Here is a 20901-nt window from a genome sequence, read left to right as displayed (position 1 = left end):
AATTTTCCTGGATTGTACATAGGTCACTCTGAAAGTAATGCCTCCTATTTATTTCTATGGAAACTAAAACAGATAAAAAGAGCACAATGACACTGCTTGACAAAGCAGATTCTCAGCTACAAAACATTTCAAGATAGTCACTACCATTAGCTATGCATTTTCACCAGCAGTGAAAAAGAAGTAAAAAATCTGCCTGGCTATCTGGACTGTGGCTTGTCTTTTACATCGCTGTTGCCACTGCTGAAACATACCAACTAGCACCTCACTGTACCAACATCCACTATTTGGTCTCCATAAACATTCTGCAAGAATTAATGAATCTCAGTAGGTGCCAATTTTTTCTTCATGGAGGAATTCAATTCCATACATTTGCTTCATACACTCATCTATGTCAAGTGTCATTTTGTCAGACTTCCCTTCTGTTGCTATCTTTTGCACATTAACATAATGTAATAGAATATTCATGGGAAGGTTCAAACTCTGCTGCCATACCATCAACATCATGGGCCAATGTAAATAAAATAGGAGGCATTCCTTTTGAAGCAGCCCTTGTAACAGCTCCTGGTTATTCAACAGGAAATTTTTCTTGTCTGTTTTACCTCATCAGTCAGATCAAATGATTGGTTCTCCTTATGTGTGTATATTGGTATATTCATATATAAAATTATACGTACATCCACATTCATACTCAGACTCTCAAAATGTTGAAACTTAGCCATTGCATCTACCCTGTAGAAAGATTCTATTTTGCTCTCAGTCTCTCCCTTTGTAAATGCAGAGTCTGATTTCATGGGAGGAGTGAGAATCCACCTAAGCATCCTAAAAACCACTAAAAATGTAGAGGAGGAAAGTGGGAAGAAGGATTAAGATTTAGGTTTCTCTGGAAGAAGCTGAGAAAGAAAGGAAGTAGAGAAAGCAGTATGGATGTGGGGAGAAGGTAGAACACTAATACATAGGAAGTAAAATCTTGCTTATTCTAATGCTTGAAAGCAACTTAGGAGGCTACCATTATTGCGAACAAACCCTTTTATCTTTAGCATAAACCGTAATAAATACTTAAAAATATTATAAACAGATATCTTGAAAGGACCTGAGATATAAATCTATAATATGAGATTTTGTCAAGCATTTGTGGGGGGGTTGTGGGTGGAAACAACAACAACAAAAAAGGGGAGACTAAGCTTATTTTTGATACTTCTTACTTTTCACATGGGAAAATATTCTTAATTTCTATAAATAAGCTGCACCATGTTAATTAAATCTCTTCTGTACTCCAAAGAGCTGAAAAAGAGTGGGGTGATGGAATACGAGGACTCTCTTTGAATGCAGCTCGATATGCTTTGCTTCGTGTTGAAGATGGTCCTCCTCACACCAAAAACTGGAGGTAAAAGTCTTCTAAGATTACGTAATTCGCACATAAAGCTGATGTTATTGTGAATACTACTGGTAAAGCTAATGACCAAAGTCAACATTAATTTAATGTTTTAACTTGAGCATAGGAAAGATGTAATCCATATTCTGTTGTTTATGAGTAGTGTGTAATCAGCCTTGCAGATTGCTGATTACATGGATAAAATTGAACTGACACCCATGCAATGTGGACGTGGTTTTCTAAAATGCAGAATGTTAATGTTTTATTAGAGGTTTTCAGATTCAAAGCAACAGTTACCTTTGATCTGAATGTTTTGTTAAAGATGTGCTGCAAGTGCATAAGGCTCTTTTGCTTTTATATATCATTCCCTGTGAAAATGTTCTGTTTTCAGCTAAAGCAGTGTTAATAGCACAGCAGTGTTTTGGTTATTGCTGTGTGATGGGTGTGTGGCCCCAGATTTCTTATCAGTGAAGAGCTAATACCTTTATGGTGTGAAAGCAGGGAGTGGGGCAGAGCCAGGACACCTGGCCTGAGTTAGTTAAGAGGCTATGCCAAGCCATGTGACTTTATAGGGAAGGCAACAGAGCTCAGAGAAGCAGGGCAGGGGAAGACGCCTGTTTAGGATTAGCTGGAGATTGTTCAGAGCGTGGTGTGACTTTGCTTTGTTAGTGGAGTGACAGGTGGCAAGTATTGTTAGCTAAGTGTTGTTCAGTGGGTCGTGAGTATTTGCATTGTAGATTATGTATATAGTTATCATCACACTGTTATTTGTTTTCCTTTTTTTTTTTTTTTTTTTTCTTTTTTGTCCTAGTTTATCTCAGCCAACGAGTTTTGTTTCTAGTACTGTCCCTTGTCCCATTTGGCAGGGAACAAATGGCTGTGTGGTGCTTAGCTGCCTGCCAGATTAAACCTCAACAGAAATACACTGTGAAAACTTGCAGAGGAATAATTATTTCTAGAGCTGCTGTTAATCAAGAAATTCTCTAAGACTCAATGTGGAGTGTTAGAAAGTAGGCATTCCTTAATAGCACTGCTGGATGCAGGGAGGAAACTCTCCTATCACACATACCTTGCACAAAAAGGTCTTCAATTTATATACACTTGGAGGTATTCCCAGATGTTCATACATAGTCCATACAAAGTTGTTGAGTCTCCCTTATCTGTTCAATACAAAGAAATAGACCCTTCCCATAATCTAAACATGCTGCAAGATTGTCCAATAAGGGACAAAACAAGCTGCAACTTGTATCAGAACTTTTTTTAATACCTATTATAATGTAAGGCAAATTTTACTTAATAGTAACACTTCTGAGAGTGCTTAGTTCTCATTAAAATAAAATTTTACATTTGGAGCTCTTTTGTATTTAATGGGAATAAATGTCCCTTGCTATTTTTTCAGTTAATTCCTTTTGCTTGCTAAACTAACAATTTTCTCCAAGCCAAAACAAAAAAAAAAGACTTCAGGTTTAAAAACAAATGTGTTTTTACACATTGTCACTCTTAATGTACTCTTTAATCAGTGAAACACACACAAAAAAGAAACTATCACTAGTTGTGTTCTGCTGCCCTTCAGTGTAACAGTATTATTTTAACTTCAGTTGTGGAGTTGTTAAACTGGAGAAGCTCCCATGCATGTGTGAGCCACTGCCCGTCTCTAGTTTTTGTATTGTGCATGAAACGACAAGCACTGACAACCATCAGTGTAAACTGACAATGCTTCTATTAAATGTCTGACATCAATTCCAGACAACTTATTCTCTTGTTTTGTCAAGGTAATTGCTAGAAAAAGACTTAGTTGAGTATAAACCTCTGCTGATGTTGAGGAGGGAAATACATTCAATTTCTTTTGCAGCTCTTTTGAACTTTTGGTAATTAAAGAAAAATCATACGATTCAGTTTGGGGAAAGTATGTGAAGTGAATAATGAATAGAGGAAATAGAATGCAACCAAATTTAGCATGGAGGTTAAACTGAACTTGTGGTGCTATCATTGCAGTCTGAGGGTATGACCATCTTTAGGAAGGACCTAGTCAGGTATAGGAATGAGTCAACATGAACATCATCATCATAGTATCATAGTCTTGTGCGGGTTGGAAGGGACCTTAGAGATCATCGAGTCCAGCCCCCGGGATTCGAGCCTCTGTGTAGCAGAGCGGCACTTCTACCACTTGCGCCACAGGGGGGAATCGAACTCTGGGCCCCAGTGTTGCAAGGTGGTGTCCTTAACCACTGTGCCATCAGGGCACACACATCATGAAAATATAGGATAAGTGGAACCTAAAGGTTTGTGTAAACAGCTAGTAAATATTCAGTCCCTAAAGAGATGTTACTGAGCGAGATACTTTACAGCAGTATATGGTGTGAGAATAAGAGAAAATGATATAATGGAAAGAGGTGGTAGAATCTCTACCCTGAAACTTTTCAAGATCCAACTGGACTGAGACCTAAACAATCAGTACAATTACAATTCACTATTTAACTGCTTCAAGCTGCAGGTTGCACTAGAAAACCTCCAAGGGGTGATATTTCTGCTTCAGTAATTTTCTCGGTGAAACCATTCTCTTAACGTTTATTACTTGTTAATTCTATTTTGGTTTTTTTTGTTGTTGTTCTTTGCTACTTCTGTGTATGTATGTGTCATATGTAACTTTTTTTGGCAGACCTCAACTTTTGGTCTTGTTAAATTTGGATTGTGAACAGTTGGTGAAGCATCCGAGATTGCTTTCTTTCACTTCTCAGCTGAAAGCTGGTAAAGGGCTGACTATTGTGGGATCTGTGCTTCAAGGAACCTACTTGGATAAATGTGTAGAAACTCAGAAAGCTGAAGAGGTATGTAGAAGCCAGCTTGACAAACTTTTTGTAAATTCTATTAGTACTCAAATATTGAATCTGATATTGAATTAAGGTATGGTTTAAAAAAAAAAAGCTTCTTATAAAAATGTTTTCATTGATCTATTTGTATATTTAAATTAAAAACAGTTTGCTGTACTATAACAAAATGTCTTACAAAAATTCCTAATGAGTCAGGACTGATGCTTATTTTTTTTCAGTGTTGAGGGCCAGATGGGCTCAGAATTGAATTATTTTCTTGTAAAATCTGAAAATCTGAGTGATATATTTCTAAAAAACAAACAAACTAATAAAAAAACTTCATAAGAAGACTGATTTATTCATTTAAGAAATGCAGACGTTGGCATAATTTCAGCTATGTGGAAAAAACATGAAAATATCTGAACTCAAAATGTTAAATCTGTCACTAGAATGAAAACTGGAAATTAATAGACAGAAATTCTGAAGATCTGTTCATATAACTTTGATTTTCCGTGCCAAGCAAGCATATGTTCCTGTTCCATCTTAATCAACTTGTTTACTTCTTTGTATACCCCAGTAGTTCCAGTGTTGATACTTTGGTAATGACATGGATATACAGTTGCTTATAGCTCTCTTACTCCTAACTTTACAGAGCACAGTGAAACATTTCTAGAAAATATTATGTAGGCTTTGGCCATTATGTCTTTCAAAATGGTTAATATCTTCAGTGTTGTTGAAATGGAAATCTGTTGAAAAGCCTACTGTTTTGATTGAAGTTTTCAACTCTATGTAAAGATTCCTGTGAATTATTCAGACTATCTCAAAAATAGATCTGAGAGCTGGAACTGGAAATGAATTTAAGGGAAGCCTAATCCCCATGATCGTCTAAGAAGTTAGACCTGCTGGTATCATAGTCAACGATTGCTTTTAAGATAGAAATGAAGACATTTCAAAGGACTGAATGTATGAAGGACTTTATTGATTTTTGGAAAATTTCAGCTAGAAAATAGTGTTTCTGACTTGTCAAAAATCATTTTTTTTCCTTCCTTTTTCAAGAGAAATGAGAAAAACTAAACATGTAAACTGATAAGCCCCTACAGATACTGTTTAGATATGCAGGTTTGTTAGCTTTACTATCAAATTCTCTGAGGACTACTTTTCCTAAACAGAACAAAATTCCTCATGTGAAACACGCTAAGCTAGCACCAGTGTTCTGTAATCAAATATCTCCCTGCTGGTGTTTTGTAGGGCTTCTCTTGCAGTTGTACTTTGTTGTACTTTTCAAGTGGCAATCTGTGTGGTCAGGCATAGGATCTAGGAGCAGATGATTGTCTTACCTTTTAAACAACCGTTATTTTGTCTGGCCCTCCCATTGCCATGGGGAATGAGAGATGGAAATATGCTTAAGGAACAGCTGACAGGGAGACCAGGACAGTTTCTGTCTATGAACTAGGGAAAATGATTCAGAATTGGGAGGATTAAGCCCTCCTTTGTTGAGAAGAAAACAGAAACAAGATGTTAAGTTATGGATAACCAGTTTGAGGAGACTTTGGTCACAAACAGCATGCTGACTACGGTAGTCCTTTGGTTAAAGAGCAGATCAGTATTGATAGTTCTCTAGTCCTCAGCATTTTTAGTTTCTGACAAAACGTCAAAGCCGGTGAGCAAACCTAGTGAATCCATCCATTTTACAAGATGTTTGAGCTCTAAGAATATAGGAATGTTTTAGTGCTACTGCATCTGCTGATCGTATTTTGTGAGTCCAAAAAGTTCTATTCCTTTGAGCTTCTGAATGATTTTTCTTAAAAAAACAAACAACAACAACAAACCTTAGTATTCTGATGCTTGCGAAAATTCCAAGTTTTGGTGCTTCAGTGTTTTCTTTGGAAACTATGCTGAGCTCCCTTGCAAGTTCTTGATGGGATTTTGAAAGTCATGCTATTGGAGAGCGTGGGTAATGCCAAAACTGTTTCCTGCTCGACATTGATCCTGTTTAGAATGTTGTTTACAAATTATTTGATTATGTCAAACATTTGAATGAAGGAGAGCCATACTGAAATCAAGGGTTCTGGGATTTAAATATAGCCAGTGATTCTGATAGTCTGCACATCTCTTTTTACCATGTTAGGAGTGGGTAAATACAGAATTGGCCTCTTAGTATCAAAGCTCTCAAGGACTTCTGAAGACCTTGGCATCTCATTTCCCAAACGCTTACGTTTCCAAAAGAAAGGATGTGCAATTCCATTAAAATGCTATTTTATCCATTAATAATGTTTTGGAATGATCTTCCTTGGAATGACTAAATGAATGATGACTAAACAAATGAAAAACCTCTGGTATCTTACTTAGTGTTATTTGAGGCTTTAATTGTAGGGTCATGTTCACTGTTATGGAATTAGAGTGACGTCTTGTTGTTGGTACGTTAATATCTAGTGATTTTTGTACATTTACTGTTGCTCTTTATGATATTTATTACCTGTGTTGATGACTGTATTTCCTCATGTGTAATCTTCCTTTTCCACAGAATGTTAAAGCTTTAATGGGAGTCGAAAAGACTAAGGGATTTTGCCAGATTGTGGTATCTCCTAGTTTCAGAGATGGAATATCACATTTAATTCAGTCAGCTGGCCTGGGAGGAATGAAACACAATACAGTTTTGATGGCATGGCCACAGTCATGGAAGCAGACAGAAAATCACTTCTCTTGGAAAAATTTTGTTGGTATTTGTTTTTTATTTTTCTTTCGTGATTTTAAGACAACTATATGACTAATGTATTTGATGTGTGGGGAAAAAAAGTAGAATATCCAGTTGACATTCAGTGCTTCCTGAATTCTGACTTAATGTGGAGTGGGTTTCCTATGTCTCTTTAGCTATTAATTTCTCTTTTCCTCTTAAGCAGATTAGTCACTAAACCCAGGATGTCCTCTTACAACAGAGGCACAATCTGGGTGGATTTAAGCTTTTGAATTTAAAACAAAAAACAAACGTGAATGAAAACTAGAAGTTCTCGATCAAATGTCTTATTTTCTGCTGCAGACACTGTACGAGAAACAACAGCAGCTCAGCAAGCTTTACTGGTGGCTAAAAACATTGACTTGTTTCCAACAAATCAAGAACGTTTTACTGAAGGAAACATAGATGTCTGGTGGATTGTTCATGATGGTGGAATGTTGATGTTGCTGCCTTTTCTTCTTCGACAACACAAGGCAAGTACAATAAAAAAACAACTTGGATTCCATTTTCTTGTAATGGGTATTCATAAAACTCTCTGATGAAATAGGCCACAGAAGAATTATGCTTGGAGCAGTCACTGTAATATGAACAGTTAAAAATAAATTATTTTTGACTAGGTTTGGAGAAAATGTAAAATGCGTATCTTCACGGTTGCTCAGATGGATGATAACAGCATCCAAATGAAGAAAGATCTTCAGATGTTCCTGTACCATCTTCGCCTGAATGCTGAAGTGGAAGTTGTTGAAATGGTAAGTTACTACTTTTTTTTTTTAAAGCTGAAATTAGGTCTAAACTTGGAAAACGGATCTGTTAGCCTAAATACAGTGCTGCAAAGATTTCAGTCCCACCCAGAAGAAATTGTTTCTTAATGAAGTGCTATCATAGAATCATAGAATGGCCTGGGTTGAAAAGGACCACAATGATCGTGTAGTTTCAACCCCCCTGCTATGTGCAGGGTCACCAACCACTAGATCAGGCTGTCCAGAGCCACATCCAGCCTGGCCTTGAATGCCCCATCCCTGGAGGCATCCAGAACATCTCTGGACAAACCTGTTATAGTGCCTCACCACCCTCTGAGGGAAAAACTTCTACCAACTGGAATGCTCGGTGTAGCATAATGTCTGTCTGTTGAAACAGGAGACACCACACGCCAATAGGATGCTGAAGGTGCTCGTTTATTGCACAATTTCTTTAGCCTTTATTACTATTAAGGGAAATGCATGACACTCAACAATAGGCTGTTAATGCAATGTGTTCTTTTTTGGTTGGATCTACATATTTACCATATTAGGGCATCTACAAGCACATTGGTTGTATTATCCACTTCTTTGTTCTATAAGCTTGGATCATTAACATGTCCTTATGTTGCACCATGCTTTAGGTCACTTGATGGCACCACACCACATGATACCTCTCACATGATTCCATGTCATGTGATACCTGCATCCCAACATTCCATGCAACTAATTAACTTAAGCCTCCCCATCTCAGTTTAAAACCATTCCTTCTCATCCTATTACTATCCCACCCTAGTAAACAGTCCTTCCTCCTCCTGTTTATATGCTCCCTTCAGAGTATGTTTGCAGTTAAGCTGAAATTTTAGGGAAAAATCCTGCTTGGATCTAAAAAAGTTTGAGATAACACAAAAGCATTTGGTTGTGTAGTTTGAGAATTTCGGGGGTGTCATCTTTTGAACAAACAATTAACCCAGCTCATGGGCTTTCCCTGAATACCCTGTCACTTGTACATTTAAGCATGAGAATCTTCCAAATGATAAGAAATACTTTAAATGTCAATTACATCAGTAATAGCTCTAGGTTGTATTTTAGATTTGCGCCTGTCTGAGAATCTGAGAATGTCTTGGGTTGTAAGGGACCTTTAAGATTATCTAGTTCCAACCCTTTTGCTATAGGCTGGGACATCTATTAAAATGGTTGCACAAAGCCACATCCACTGTGGCCTTGAACAGAGACCTCCAGGGTAGGGGCATCCACAACATCACTGGGCAACCTATTTCAATGTCTCACCACAATTGTAGTAAAGATTTTCTTCCTAATATCTAGTCTTAATCTACCCTCATCCAGTATAAAGCCATTTCCCCTTGTCTTGTCACTACATGCCCTTACAAAAAGTCCCTCCCCAGCTTTCCTGTAGGCATTTTTCAGGTACTGGAAGGATGCTGTAAGGTCCTCCCTGAGCCTTCACTAGGCTGAAGAGCCCAAGCTCCCTCAGCCTGCCCTTATAGGGAAGGTGCTTCAGCCCTCATCTTTGTGGCCCTCCTCTGGAGCAGCTCCAACAGACTGCTGTCCTTATTGTGTTGTGGGTCCCAGAACTGGACTCCAGGTGGAATATATGCTGAAGTTGCTTCATTAGTGCTTCTTTGTTAGCAGTTCTCACCAGAGAAAGGAGGGTGTGTTATGTTGCAGCTCTAGACTGTTTTCAAAGACAACAGCATGCAAATGTGCTCTGGAGTCAGCAGATCAGATGGTTTAAACAAACACTTTCTACCCTTACTTGTTTCTGTAGATATATTAGAAAGTCTGTCAAATGTATCTCAAATTTAGCTGATATTACTTTGTTGATATTGTACAATAGTTTGTGGAAGAAGATTGTCTTCATTCTTAAAGCTTAATCTTCAGGTAATGGAAACGATCAGTGAAATATACTATTGGGCTTACTCTAATGCCATTAATGAACCCAGGGTTCAATGAATGCAAGAATAAGTGGGGTATGACTGTCTAAATGTTTTGGATTTTTTTTTTTTTGAGTAGTACTTCTGATATTTCTGTTGTCAATCATTTCTGCAGCATAATAGTGATATTTCAGCATATACTTATGAGAGAACTCTTATGATGGAGCAGAGATCTCAGATGCTAAAACAGATGCAGCTATCAAAAAATGAAAGGGAAAGAGAGGTAAGAACTTCTAACTTTTTCTGTGATATTCTATGGAAAATCTAAAAATGGTTGGACCAATTGGACCAATTAGCTTTTTTTGTTTAGCTTGTTTCCTGGAGCCAAAATTAGGGTGAGTAGCTGTAGGGGAATGGTTAGGTCATGGCTTGAACTGGTGATTGAGCACCTGGTGAAAGGATGTGTATGGCTTGGGGAGCACAGGCAAATTGTTTGTACCTGTGTTCCTTGTGTGACCAGAAGGGGTGGAGCAGGATGGAGCCATGCTGTGCTCATGTAAAGGCCAGCCATTGAAGGGAGAGCATCTGTTGGGTCTGTGCAGCATACTGAGAAAGAATGCTGCATAGCCAGAGAGCCTCTTCTCCAGTTGGGTGAGCTAGATGCTTTTTTTAAAAGTGTCTATACTCTAAAGTAGTTTTCTCTTTAGTATCACCACTTCAGGTTAAAATTGCAGTAATGTTCCATTTTTTGGGGTCATGCATGTAGTTCTGTTGTTTCCTGTAACCAACAAAATTAGTGTTTTATACTTGTGTTGATACATCTTCATACCTGGTTTAAATCTATACAAAGGGAACTTGTGCGGTGTTCTTTTGTTGTTTCTCACTTCGGCCTGTTCCTATATCTGTGTAATCACCCGTGTCCCTCCCCTTTTCTCTCACTTGTTTTTAAAGGAGATTTGTTTGATCATGACCCTGTGGTGGCTGGGTTTTCATGTGGAACTGGAATACAGGACTTGTTTCTTTTGTTTACTCTTTTCTATTCATATTAGTTTTGAGAAAGCTTGCTTCTACCTAAGTGTAAACACAACAAATGCCTACCTACAGAGCTTAAGATATGCACACTTAGGTGCATATGCCAGATATTATTCAGTTCGATAATATTGCAAATATGAAAAGAACTGTAGAAACAGATTCACTTCATTGCCACTTTGCTTAATTGCAGTTGGCTTCCTTCTGTGACTAGTCCTAACTGTTGGGCCAGGTAGCGATTATGTTGAAGCTGTGAAAAGGAAGTCATCCATCACAGTGCTGCTTTGTACTGGATTGTTCCACATAATTGGTGTTCTGTAGATTGTTGCTGCTAGGCAAGATTGAGAGCAATTTGGGTAAATTATATTTAGTGAACTTTTTGGGAATAAATCAATATTTAGAGCTGAAAAGTAGTTTTTTCATCTGTTTAAGTTTTGTCTATATTTTGATTGGGAGTGAATGAAACCTGTTCATCTGAATCATTGCATGTAACAACTCATCAGACCCTCATGCATGTGTATTTGAGGTACTCGTACAGACAAAAGGATTTAATTTCATGACTTAAAAAATCTCCATGAAGAGACTTTGAAACTGTTAGCAGTTAGTTACTGAAATAACTATACATATATCTCAATAAATATCATGCTTGTGAAAACAAACCAAGTTTATAACAATCTAAGATCTGTATAAATAAAGGCAATTTTTGTTTCAAATGACACAGCCATTTATTTCTCAGGCTCTTTTTTTTTTTTTGTCATTGGTAACCTTTTTGTCCCAGATTCAAAGCATCACTGATGAATCTCGAGGCTCTGTTAGAAGAAAAAGCTGCTCTTGTCCACAATCCATTGGCCAAGATGTACAGGCACTGCTGAATAATGATTATGAAAAGGAGGAGGTAGCTAGAAATAGTACTCTGTAGGTTTTCCTATTGCAACGCTTGAAGTGCCCATGATGCAAACTGAACTAGAAATAAGAGTTTGTTTCATTGCCATTAAAGCAGTCCTTCATAAACTTCTAGTATTCTCCTAATTGTATTTTTTCGTCTAGATGATTGTGACAATAATTGCATCTTTATTTTGTCACAGTTAGTTTCCATAAAATAAATATTTATTATCTGAGAGTACCTATTTTTCTTAAAAGCATAAATATTTGTTTCTTATCTTAAAAATGATAATGGAGGGTGTTAGATTAATATTTCATGCTTTCAGAGCATTGTTTTTCCTTTATAGTTGCTGTACTGTGGTGCTGAAGTTCCTAAGTTTCTATAGATGTATTAGGGTTTTTATAAGAGGAAAAGGCTTCTTTGCATGTTGATATGCAACTGTTACTCCATAAGTGTCATGACAACTTTTTTACATGGAGGGTTTGAAATTGAATGGACTGCTGTAAATAATGCTTTTAGTGTGCACTTGAAGTGTTGCTCATCTCTGGAGATTCAGTGATTCAGTGCCTAGTTTGTAGAAGTGATGTATTCCTTTGTTTCCCTTCTTGAAGAGTGAGAAGAATGTTTTATTCTGTGTTATTAATTTGTCTTCAAAGTAGCACTAACAAACGTGTGTCTTTTTTATATATACGATTTTATGAACATGTTTAGTTTTTGTTAAAGCACAATTGAATTCACCTTACAGTTGTTAGTTTTAGTATGTTGGTTTCTGCTCTGCAGCATGAATTATTTATTGAATGAAATATTTATTAACTTTTTCTATTATAAGAATTGCTACCACATTCACAGTAACTTCTTAGTTACTACTAAGTCTACTTAGTAGACTTGACTCATTATGTAGTCTTCTGGGAGATATGAAGTCCATCAAACAGATAGGTGTTTATATGTGAATTACAGAATTGAACTGTAGGATTTGGGAATACTCAAGGTTAGACTAGGAACTGGAGAAATAATTTAGGAAAACTTATGAGCTCTAAGACTGTTAAAAGCAGCTGAAATTACAATCCATGAACCTCTGGGAGAAGCAGTAGTAAGAGACAGAAAGCAGTTCGCATATTTACTTAAATTTTATTCATGTCATTATGACTGAATGAAATCAGTTCTCCTGAGTTATCACGTGTGTGGAGAGACCAAAATGAATGCTTGATGTTCTTGAATAGAATAGGGTGCTCAGTTCATGATTTAACAAGTCTCTTTGAAGAGAGTTAAAACTATTAAAACTTTAAGCAAAACAAAAACCTCAACCAGCAAAAACCCCACAAAACCAATAATCACTCCCCTAATACCAATTCATTTCAAATTGGAAGAGTCTAAGGTACTGAAGTTGTTCTGTTTTTGATAGAAACTACAGTGTTTATAAGGGCAAGTTTTAAGAGCAAGTCAAAAATAACTGATAGTTCATTGTCCTTCAAGCTGTTCACTGGCAGAAGCCCCTGATATTAGAAGGCTAACTTCAAACTGGATTCAAATTCTATTCAGCACATTACAAAATCATATCCTAGCCTGGAAGTAATCCTGCATATGTAAATAACTAGACTTCTATAATCAATTTCCTTTCATGCTAGTGTCAAAACACTGATGTTTGTCTCACATTTGTTTTTGAAATAAGATACTCTTTTTTTTCTTCTTTTGCTATGCTGCAGTTAAATTGCATTTCAAGGACTTAATAATCTGTAACTTACAATTTTACTTTTTTTCTTGGTGTGGCCAGGCTCAGTTGATCCACGACAGAAACACAGCCTCACGTTCAGCTCCAGCTGTCAAAGCCAGCGTGGCTGCTGCCATGCCAGAAAAAGTGCAAATGACCTGGACTAAGGAGAAGTTCGTAGCTGAAAAACATAAAAACAAAGACACAAGTGTGTCAGGTTTTAAAGATATTTTTAACATGAAGCCGTAAGTACACATGTGGTGGTTGAAGTTTGTGTTTTTTGTGGGGGGTTTTCTTGTTTGCTTTCTGTAGGTGTGTTTTTGTTGCCCTTGTACAGTCTATTTTCAAGAGATTCTGGTTTATTTGAAATTGAGTGAAAATACGATCTTTCCATGAACTTGGCTTAAATGCCATTCTTGTGAGATGGGCTGGTGGAATAAAAGTGTTTGTAATGAATAGTTAATAAGCACATAAAATATTTACAGGAATGTTATGAATGAAGGTCAAGTACGTCAGGCTTTTAAGATTTTTCAGCTTCTTGATTGAAGTGTTTTGTTTTCCTTTCTTCCTTTAAGTACCTAATTATTGTGTATTATTTGCCTTAATTTTTTTTTCTGCTGTGCAGCAAGTACAAAGGAGCAGATTCTTTCAAAATATTTAGTTTGTGGTTGTTTTTTTTTAAAAAGGCATTAGGTCTTTATCCTGTAAATTTATATAGCCACAAGTTTTATATTGCTTTATATTTATGTCTTGATATATTCAGTCTTTTCTGGTGAAACTGTTATATTCCTTAATGTCTTTCAAACAGAAGACACTCGATAAGTGCTACTTCCTGTGTCAGGCCTGATAGAGTAGGCATACATAACCAATGATAGGACATCAGCTTACTTCTTTTGGGATTCATGTTGCACACGTGCATCTTTCCTGAGTCCTTAAAGGATGGTCTAGTCAATTTTCTACACATACTTAAAGTGAAACTGTGAATAGCAAGGGAAATTTAATGTCTAAAGGAAACACCTTAAATTGAGGACTTATGGGTGGATTTAACTACTTCTAGAAGTACTTAAGATTCCAGGTTGCTTTGTGGATTTGTTCTATGCTCTTTGCAAAGAGTTTACTTTTTGTAGATTCCAGACACCTTGCAAAATGAAGCCGTCACCTTCTAGAATACCTTTATTTTGTTTTATTCTGAGCTCCATTATTCTCTCATTTTTAGGAGGTTTTTGTTGTTGTTGCTTGTTTAGTTTTTTTAAACTAAAAAAAGATTTCCTCTTATTTCTTTAGAATTGTGCAGAGTTTAGACTTCATTTACTCTTATTTAGAAGCTACTGCATATCATTGGGAGTATAAACTACAGTTTGAACTTAGCATGCCTGTACAATTATTAATATTGTTGAATTAAAATGTACTTGATACTATAAAAATAACTTCTTATGCATTTGTTTCCCTTCCATTATAGAGAATGGGGAAATCTGTAAGTCTTTAAATTTCCTTTCATTTAAGCAATTTAGGCTTTGTTCCTTGGCTCTTGTGGTGGTGTACTTTGTCTGCATGCTCCTAAGCCATGATCTGCAGTTTGTGTATTGATCTGTTCGTTGTTTTCTATGCTGTGCTTTAGCATTTATCACTGATAAGCAGTTTGTATTGTGCCCTGTAAATGGTTAATTTTTTTTTTGTGAATACGATTAGTTTTCCTTTCAAGGTAAGTTACAGAGGAGTTACTTCAGTTTCTGTATGAATGAAACACTTGAGTGTTCTTCTCCATCGAAGTAATATTTAATTTTCTGATTAACTACCCCAAAAAACAGAATATATACTTAGTCTGGAAAAGTACCCATTCTTGTAACTAATTCCATCTTTGTGGTCCAGGTAGTTGTATCATAAAGAGCTTTTAACTTTCCACTGAATGCCAATTCTGGCTCACTTCTACTCTTCATGTGTGGATATACATTGGGTATGACGCAAGCAGACAAAAACAATTGAATCATAGTATCAAAGAATCTTTTATATTGGAAAAAAACTTTCAAGATATCAATTTCAATTGTCAACCTAAGCTACTGAGTCCCATTAATGCCACTTCTACATGTCCCTCAAATATTTCCAGGGATGAGGAATCCAACACTTTCTTGGGCCTGACCACACTCACCATGAAGTAATTTTTTTTTAAGATCCAATCTGAATGTACCATGGTGCAATTTGAGACAGTTTCTCGCATTCCTTCACTGTCACCAGAGGAAAGATACACCTTCCTTTCAGATAATTGTAGAGAGAGGTGACATCTACCCTCAGCCTCCTTTCCTCTAAACTTAGTGATCCCAGTTTCCACAGCCAATCCTCAGAAATCATGTTCTCTAGTCCTTTCACCAGCTATGATGCTCATTTCTGCACAAGAAACATTTACTCTGCTTGAGTAAATTAATATTCTTCTTGTAGTGAGTGTCTTAAACTAAATATTTAAGGTTCAGTCTCATCAGTGCTGTGTACAAAGGGATGACCCCCTTCCTTGTCCTTTCAGCAGTGCTATTTCTGATGCAGGTCAAGCTGCTATTGACTTTTCTGGCCACCTGGGCCTACTGCCAGATAATGTTCAGCTAGTGGTTGATGGATACCTCCAGGTTCTTTTCATTTTGGTAACTGTCTAGCTATTTTTTCCCAAATCTGTACTGCTGCATGGGGTTTTTAATGACCCAAGTGCAAGAACTGGCTTTTTAACTTTAAGCAACTAGTATTCTCCAGGAGAATACTATGGTCAGATGGCAGAACACTTTACTAAAATCTGGATACACAATATCCACATCCTTCCCCACATCTTATAGTCAGATCATCTTGTTGGAGGAGATCAATTTAGTCAGGCGGGACTTACCTTTCATGAACCCATGTATCTGATCACACAAGGACTTGTTACTGTGAGTCTTCTAGTTGCTTATAGAATTTGTCTCTTACCTCTTCCACCTAGCTGGGTGATGTGCAGTAGACTCGGATTATATTACCAACCTTGCTGACAAACCCATAACCAAAGATGCTCTTCTCTGACAGGTGGAATTAATCAATTCCCAGTAAACCAGGTTCCTTAAAGAGAACTGTGGTCTGAAAAGCCAAATCCCTGGCTGTAACACCAGTCCAGCAACCATGCACTGATCTGCAAGATTCAAAAGGCCCTTTCAAAGCTTTTTCCTTTGACTGATAGGACCAAAGAGAAGACTGTGCACTTGGAGAGCATTTTGCAGTTGCTCTGTAGTCCTTCATGACACGACTGGGATGCTCCGGACAGAAATTGATGCCCATGTGAAAAAACATCAGTGGATAGTTGTCTGTGGGCTGTAGAAGGCTTGGTTATCTCTTGGTAATGTTCTCAATGTGAGTCCCTGATATGGAGCAAGCCTCTATTGAGATTAAATTAGGTTGGCAAATGGGTGCTTCTACTTGCTGCAAAAGAGAAACCTCTACGACTGTCACCCATAATACTTTTTTGGTTGCTCTGTTCAGTATACTGGAAAACAGACCAAGTGGTTCAGTTGACACTGGAGTCTGTTGTGACATGATAGGTCCTTCCTCTGCAGTCTTTAGAGCAGGGGCATCTCATGCAGCAGGGAAAGTCTCATCCTTTCTACTGGTCCTTGCTGTAATGAGCTTACATTTTTCCATGTTTTGAGTATTGTTCCTTTCTATGTATTTTTGAGGGAGTTTCTGGTTGTGGGTCTGATGCAGACTGTGCATGGAAACACATAACATCAGATTCCCTGATGTGTAATCTTCTCACTGCCTATTGATGCTCAGCTACCTCCTGCAGGAGATTACTGTCTGGGCACACTTCTTGCAAGCAGGTCTGATCCCTGTGCCTTTCTACAAGAGAAAAGTCTAGTTGCTTCCTGCAACCTGAGGTCTGTACTCCCCCTTCAGCCACTGTTTCTGGGAAGAGGCATTGAAGAGTGCTGGTGTAGGTGGGATAGATGCTTCAGCTGGAACTGTAGCCTTTATGATTGCATACCATTCTGTCTTCAGAACAAAGAAGGATGGCCTTTGTCAGTGTGCATGGTTGCTGCACTTCTGAATAATGTATCCCTTCTCATGCTTGGGTAGAACCAGCTTAAGACTGCTCTGCTTTTCTTTCTTTCTTTTTTTTTTTGAGCTCAGTGTTGGCTTCTTTTTGTGTATTTGCCAGTTTGAGCTGCTTAAGAAAACTAGGCGGCTTACACTGTGTTCCATGTACGACTTCAGTTCAACAAGTGTTTGAAAGTTAAGTGAGCCTCAGTTCACACTGTACACAGTGAGCAATTCGACCATTTATTTATTTATCCTGTCCGCTCCACTGCAAATTTTCACTCACATCTGTATTTTAAGAGAATTTCTACTTCAGTATTTATACATCTCTTCAGTTAAATAATTCTGTCTCTCTCCTAGTCATTCTTATCAAGCTGCTGTTCTGCCTTTGGAAAGCTGACCTTCAAGTATTTTGTTCTATATGTGGTTTTCTTATAGTTCTTGTTTAGGACATAAGGCCCCATGACAGGAAACACCCCAGGGCAGACTGATAAACTTAGCTTTGGAAATGCTACTGTATTTTTTAGGAGAACTGGAATTGATAGGGTTGGTCTCCATTGACTACTAAGTTTCCAGTCTTCCATTTTTCATCGTTTTTCCCTTCTATTTGCACCTGCAGCACTAAAGGTAAAGATACACTTCAAGATGTGCTGTTCCTAATAGTAGGAGTAGCTGTTAAAGGAAAGTGGGGCTTTCTATAGGATAATAATATCAATCATTTCTATTGTTTTCCTGATCTGAAACAGAGGTGGAGTGTTTCTACTACATTTTTGACTACTGTTACAGGAATTCAGAACATGTTATGGACTTGGACAGGCAGTTCAGAGGATGTCTCATGTCCTGCTGCTACTGACCTGCCAGTCCACTTTCTGACCTAAGACAATCTATGAATATTGCAGAGTGGAGCACAGTTATGCTTTAACTGGTAGTCTTGCACTGAAAGTGCTAAGGAAATTGCATGGGATGTAGTGATGCATCTTATGACAGCCTGTCAGTTCTGCTCTTGAGATGTGCTGTCACCACGTGTTTCCAAAGCTCCTTTTGAAGCAACTGTTTCAATTGTAAAGAATCTGCTTTAGGATAGCGGATCTCTTTGATAACTGGGTATTTCCGTTGCACTGGTGCATGTGACTCATTCCCAGTTCTGGCTAGTTTTGTAACAAAAATAACAGCGTGACTTCCTCAGGAACTCAACAAGGAGACTGTTATTTTTTACTTCTGAAGAGAAAATAAGTCATGGAACATAGATGCTAACATAAAGAAATTCCTGAAATCAATCAGAAGCAATCACTTCTATTTTTGAAGTAAAGAGATCTTTCAAACCTAGGTATCTCACTTTTTCAGGTTTACTTGGAATGAGTATTGATTTCCATGGAAGTAGATTATTAAATGCATTTTAGATTAAATTTATAAATTCAGATACATAATATACGTACATTTGAATGTCTTAATTCAGATACATAAGTATTTTCAGTACCTAAAAATATTTGTGTACTAGGAATCAGTCGAACGTAAGAAGAATGCACACTGCTGTAAAGCTCAATGGAGTGGTGCTTAATAAATCACAACATGCTCAGCTGGTTCTCCTGAATATGCCTGGACCTCCTAAAAACAGGAAAGGAGATGAAAACTGTATCCTTTACGATAATGATGGTGTAGTTCTTGGACCACTGATTATGCTATTGTATTTTGTAAGTGTAGCTAATGCTAGCACTATTAACCATGGGGGTTTTGTCAACTGAATTGATGTAAGAAATTCCTCAATTTTTAACTTCTCCTTTAAATTAAACTCCCCCTCCCGCCCCTGTAGGTAAGTAGGGTAGAAATAGCATGTTTTTCCATGGGAATACCCTAAATTAGTTCTCACTTCTGACTGAATAAACAGGTGGAAGTGCCCAAGCATAATGGGACAGTAAAGGGGAAGCTCCCTGGTGAATGTGCTTTTCAATTGTACATCAGAGTTCTTGAGTCATTGGTAGCTGTTTTGCGCCTGTTCTGCGATCCTTTGACTTAACAATACTTCAGACATGGAGTTCTTGGAGGTTCTAACAGAAGGTCTGGACAGAGTCCTCCTAGTCCGAGGCAGTGGACGTGAAGTGATCACCATTTATTCTTAACCTTGGCTTTCCTTTTTTTTTTTTCTTTTTTTTTTTAATTTTCTTTTGAATGAAGGGAATAAAATGTATAAAGTCTATCTGATGTAATGGGAGCAGCTTCATTTAAGAGCTCTAGCGCATGGGAAACATGAAAATTGAGGTGTTTTGGTTTTTTTTTCCTACTAAAATGTTATATTTAAAAGTATATTTTAAAGACCTATGAAAACACTTCTGTAGTGGATTAGTAAATCCTGACTGGATTAGGATATGTATAGTGCATTATGTCGTGTTAATCTGTGCTGACACAACAAATGGTAATGCTGTGTTATTTTTAAACATACAGAAATATAAGGAACTTTTGTTTTCTTAATCTTTGTTCTGCTTCTAAATAAAAGGGAAAACTTTGCTTCCTCACTTACTAAGATGCTGCTATGTTGCTTCTGATGGGATTAGTCCCTGGTTCAGGAAACTTCATTTAGAAACATATAAAAATACTCCAATTTACATGTTGTTGCGGACTGCAAAGTATTTCCCTAAGTTTATGATTTGCTACATTTGTTTTAAATGAAATTTCCTGTTTAAAATACTTCAAGCAAAGAATGTAAAGGTTCCAGGTGAGAGTAGCAGTAAGTTGCAAATGTTCCTTTCACATGAACTACCAGCAGCTGAAGGAATACTGCACAATTACGACAGTCAATTCATAGGAATTCTGTGATGCAGTGTTATCACCTGCTGGAGATAAGAATCATAGCAACTGGTAAACAGCTGACCAATGGAGTGTAATCTCATGTTCACGTCTGTGTATTTCCATAATTGTTGCATGCATCTGCTGCTATGAAAATAAATTTTTTCTGAAAGAAAAATGATACCTTGGATGTGTTATTTGTGCTCAGGAAATAGTTAGAATACTGAATTCCTCTGTGGAAAAACTTGCACCCATTGACATGCATTGCTGCTTGCTGAACATCTATGGAGACCAAAGAGAAGACGTTGGCATTTTGAGGTGCTGGGTGGTGTGTTTCAGCATTGGTAACCATGATGAGAAAGATCAGCTGTGTTCCAGATAGTTACGTACTGCTGTCACACCACAAAATGAAAAGTGGCTCGATCAGCTCATCTGTGTGAATCAGTCCACTGTGACCAGGGAACTGCGTATGGAACTGAGTATCAGCTTCAGTGCTCTGGAAGCCAAGGTGGCAATGCTGGAATACTGTGAAGTTTGCACAGAAATAGAAAGACAACCATATTCAAGTAACTTCCTTGGCAACCTGTGTTACACCAACAGGCTTACCAGTGCATTTGTTGGTTTTGGGCTTTTTTCCTCTGTTTTTCCTCTTTTCTCTTGCCACATCTTGTGGCATGGAGATATCACAGGAAATACTATTTTATTATCCTACTCAAGGAAATGGATCAAAACTACTTAACGAGTAGCAGTAATAGAAAATAAGAAACAATACAAAGTGTTCTTATAGGTAAAGAAAACAACTACAGATTCACATCTCAAGTTCTAAATAATTCCAGAATGAAGTAATTGCTTTTAAAAGTAAACATTCAAGATAAATATGTGCAGCTTTGCTTATTTGAAAGGATAACAAA

The 20901-nt window shown here is 37.3% G+C and overlaps 1 protein-coding gene across 3 annotated transcripts in view; it reads left to right on the top strand.

Moving 5' to 3' along the window:
• The window catches only part of SLC12A7 (solute carrier family 12 member 7), a 56172-nt gene extending 36001 nt beyond the window's left edge, over positions 1–20171 (top strand). The window contains exons 16-26 of one of the 3 annotated variants that reach the window (XM_032442537.1): positions 1280–1384; positions 4032–4200; positions 6707–6902; positions 7220–7389; positions 7534–7665; positions 9724–9831; positions 11356–11472; positions 13232–13413; positions 14628–14642; positions 18708–18841; positions 19235–20171. In XM_032442537.1, coding sequence (XP_032298428.1) covers positions 1280–1384; positions 4032–4200; positions 6707–6902; positions 7220–7389; positions 7534–7665; positions 9724–9831; positions 11356–11472; positions 13232–13413; positions 14628–14642; positions 18708–18841; positions 19235–19326 — 1420 coding nt within the window. In that variant the 3' untranslated portion in view covers positions 19327–20171. Of the gene's footprint in view, positions 1–1279; positions 1385–4031; positions 4201–6706; positions 6903–7219; positions 7390–7533; positions 7823–9723; positions 9832–11355; positions 11473–13231; positions 13414–14627; positions 14643–18707; positions 18842–19234 lie in introns of those variants that run through there. The other 2 variants (XM_032442538.1, XM_015854855.2) reach the window with 2 other exon arrangements.
• The last annotated feature ends 730 nt before the right edge of the window (positions 20172–20901 follow it).

The sequence above is a fragment of the Coturnix japonica genome, chromosome 2 (assembly GCF_001577835.2).
Source record: "Coturnix japonica isolate 7356 chromosome 2, Coturnix japonica 2.1, whole genome shotgun sequence".
In the NCBI taxonomy this organism is placed as follows: domain Eukaryota; kingdom Metazoa; phylum Chordata; class Aves; order Galliformes; family Phasianidae; genus Coturnix; species Coturnix japonica.
This window is presented reverse-complemented; position numbering and strand designations above follow the sequence as displayed.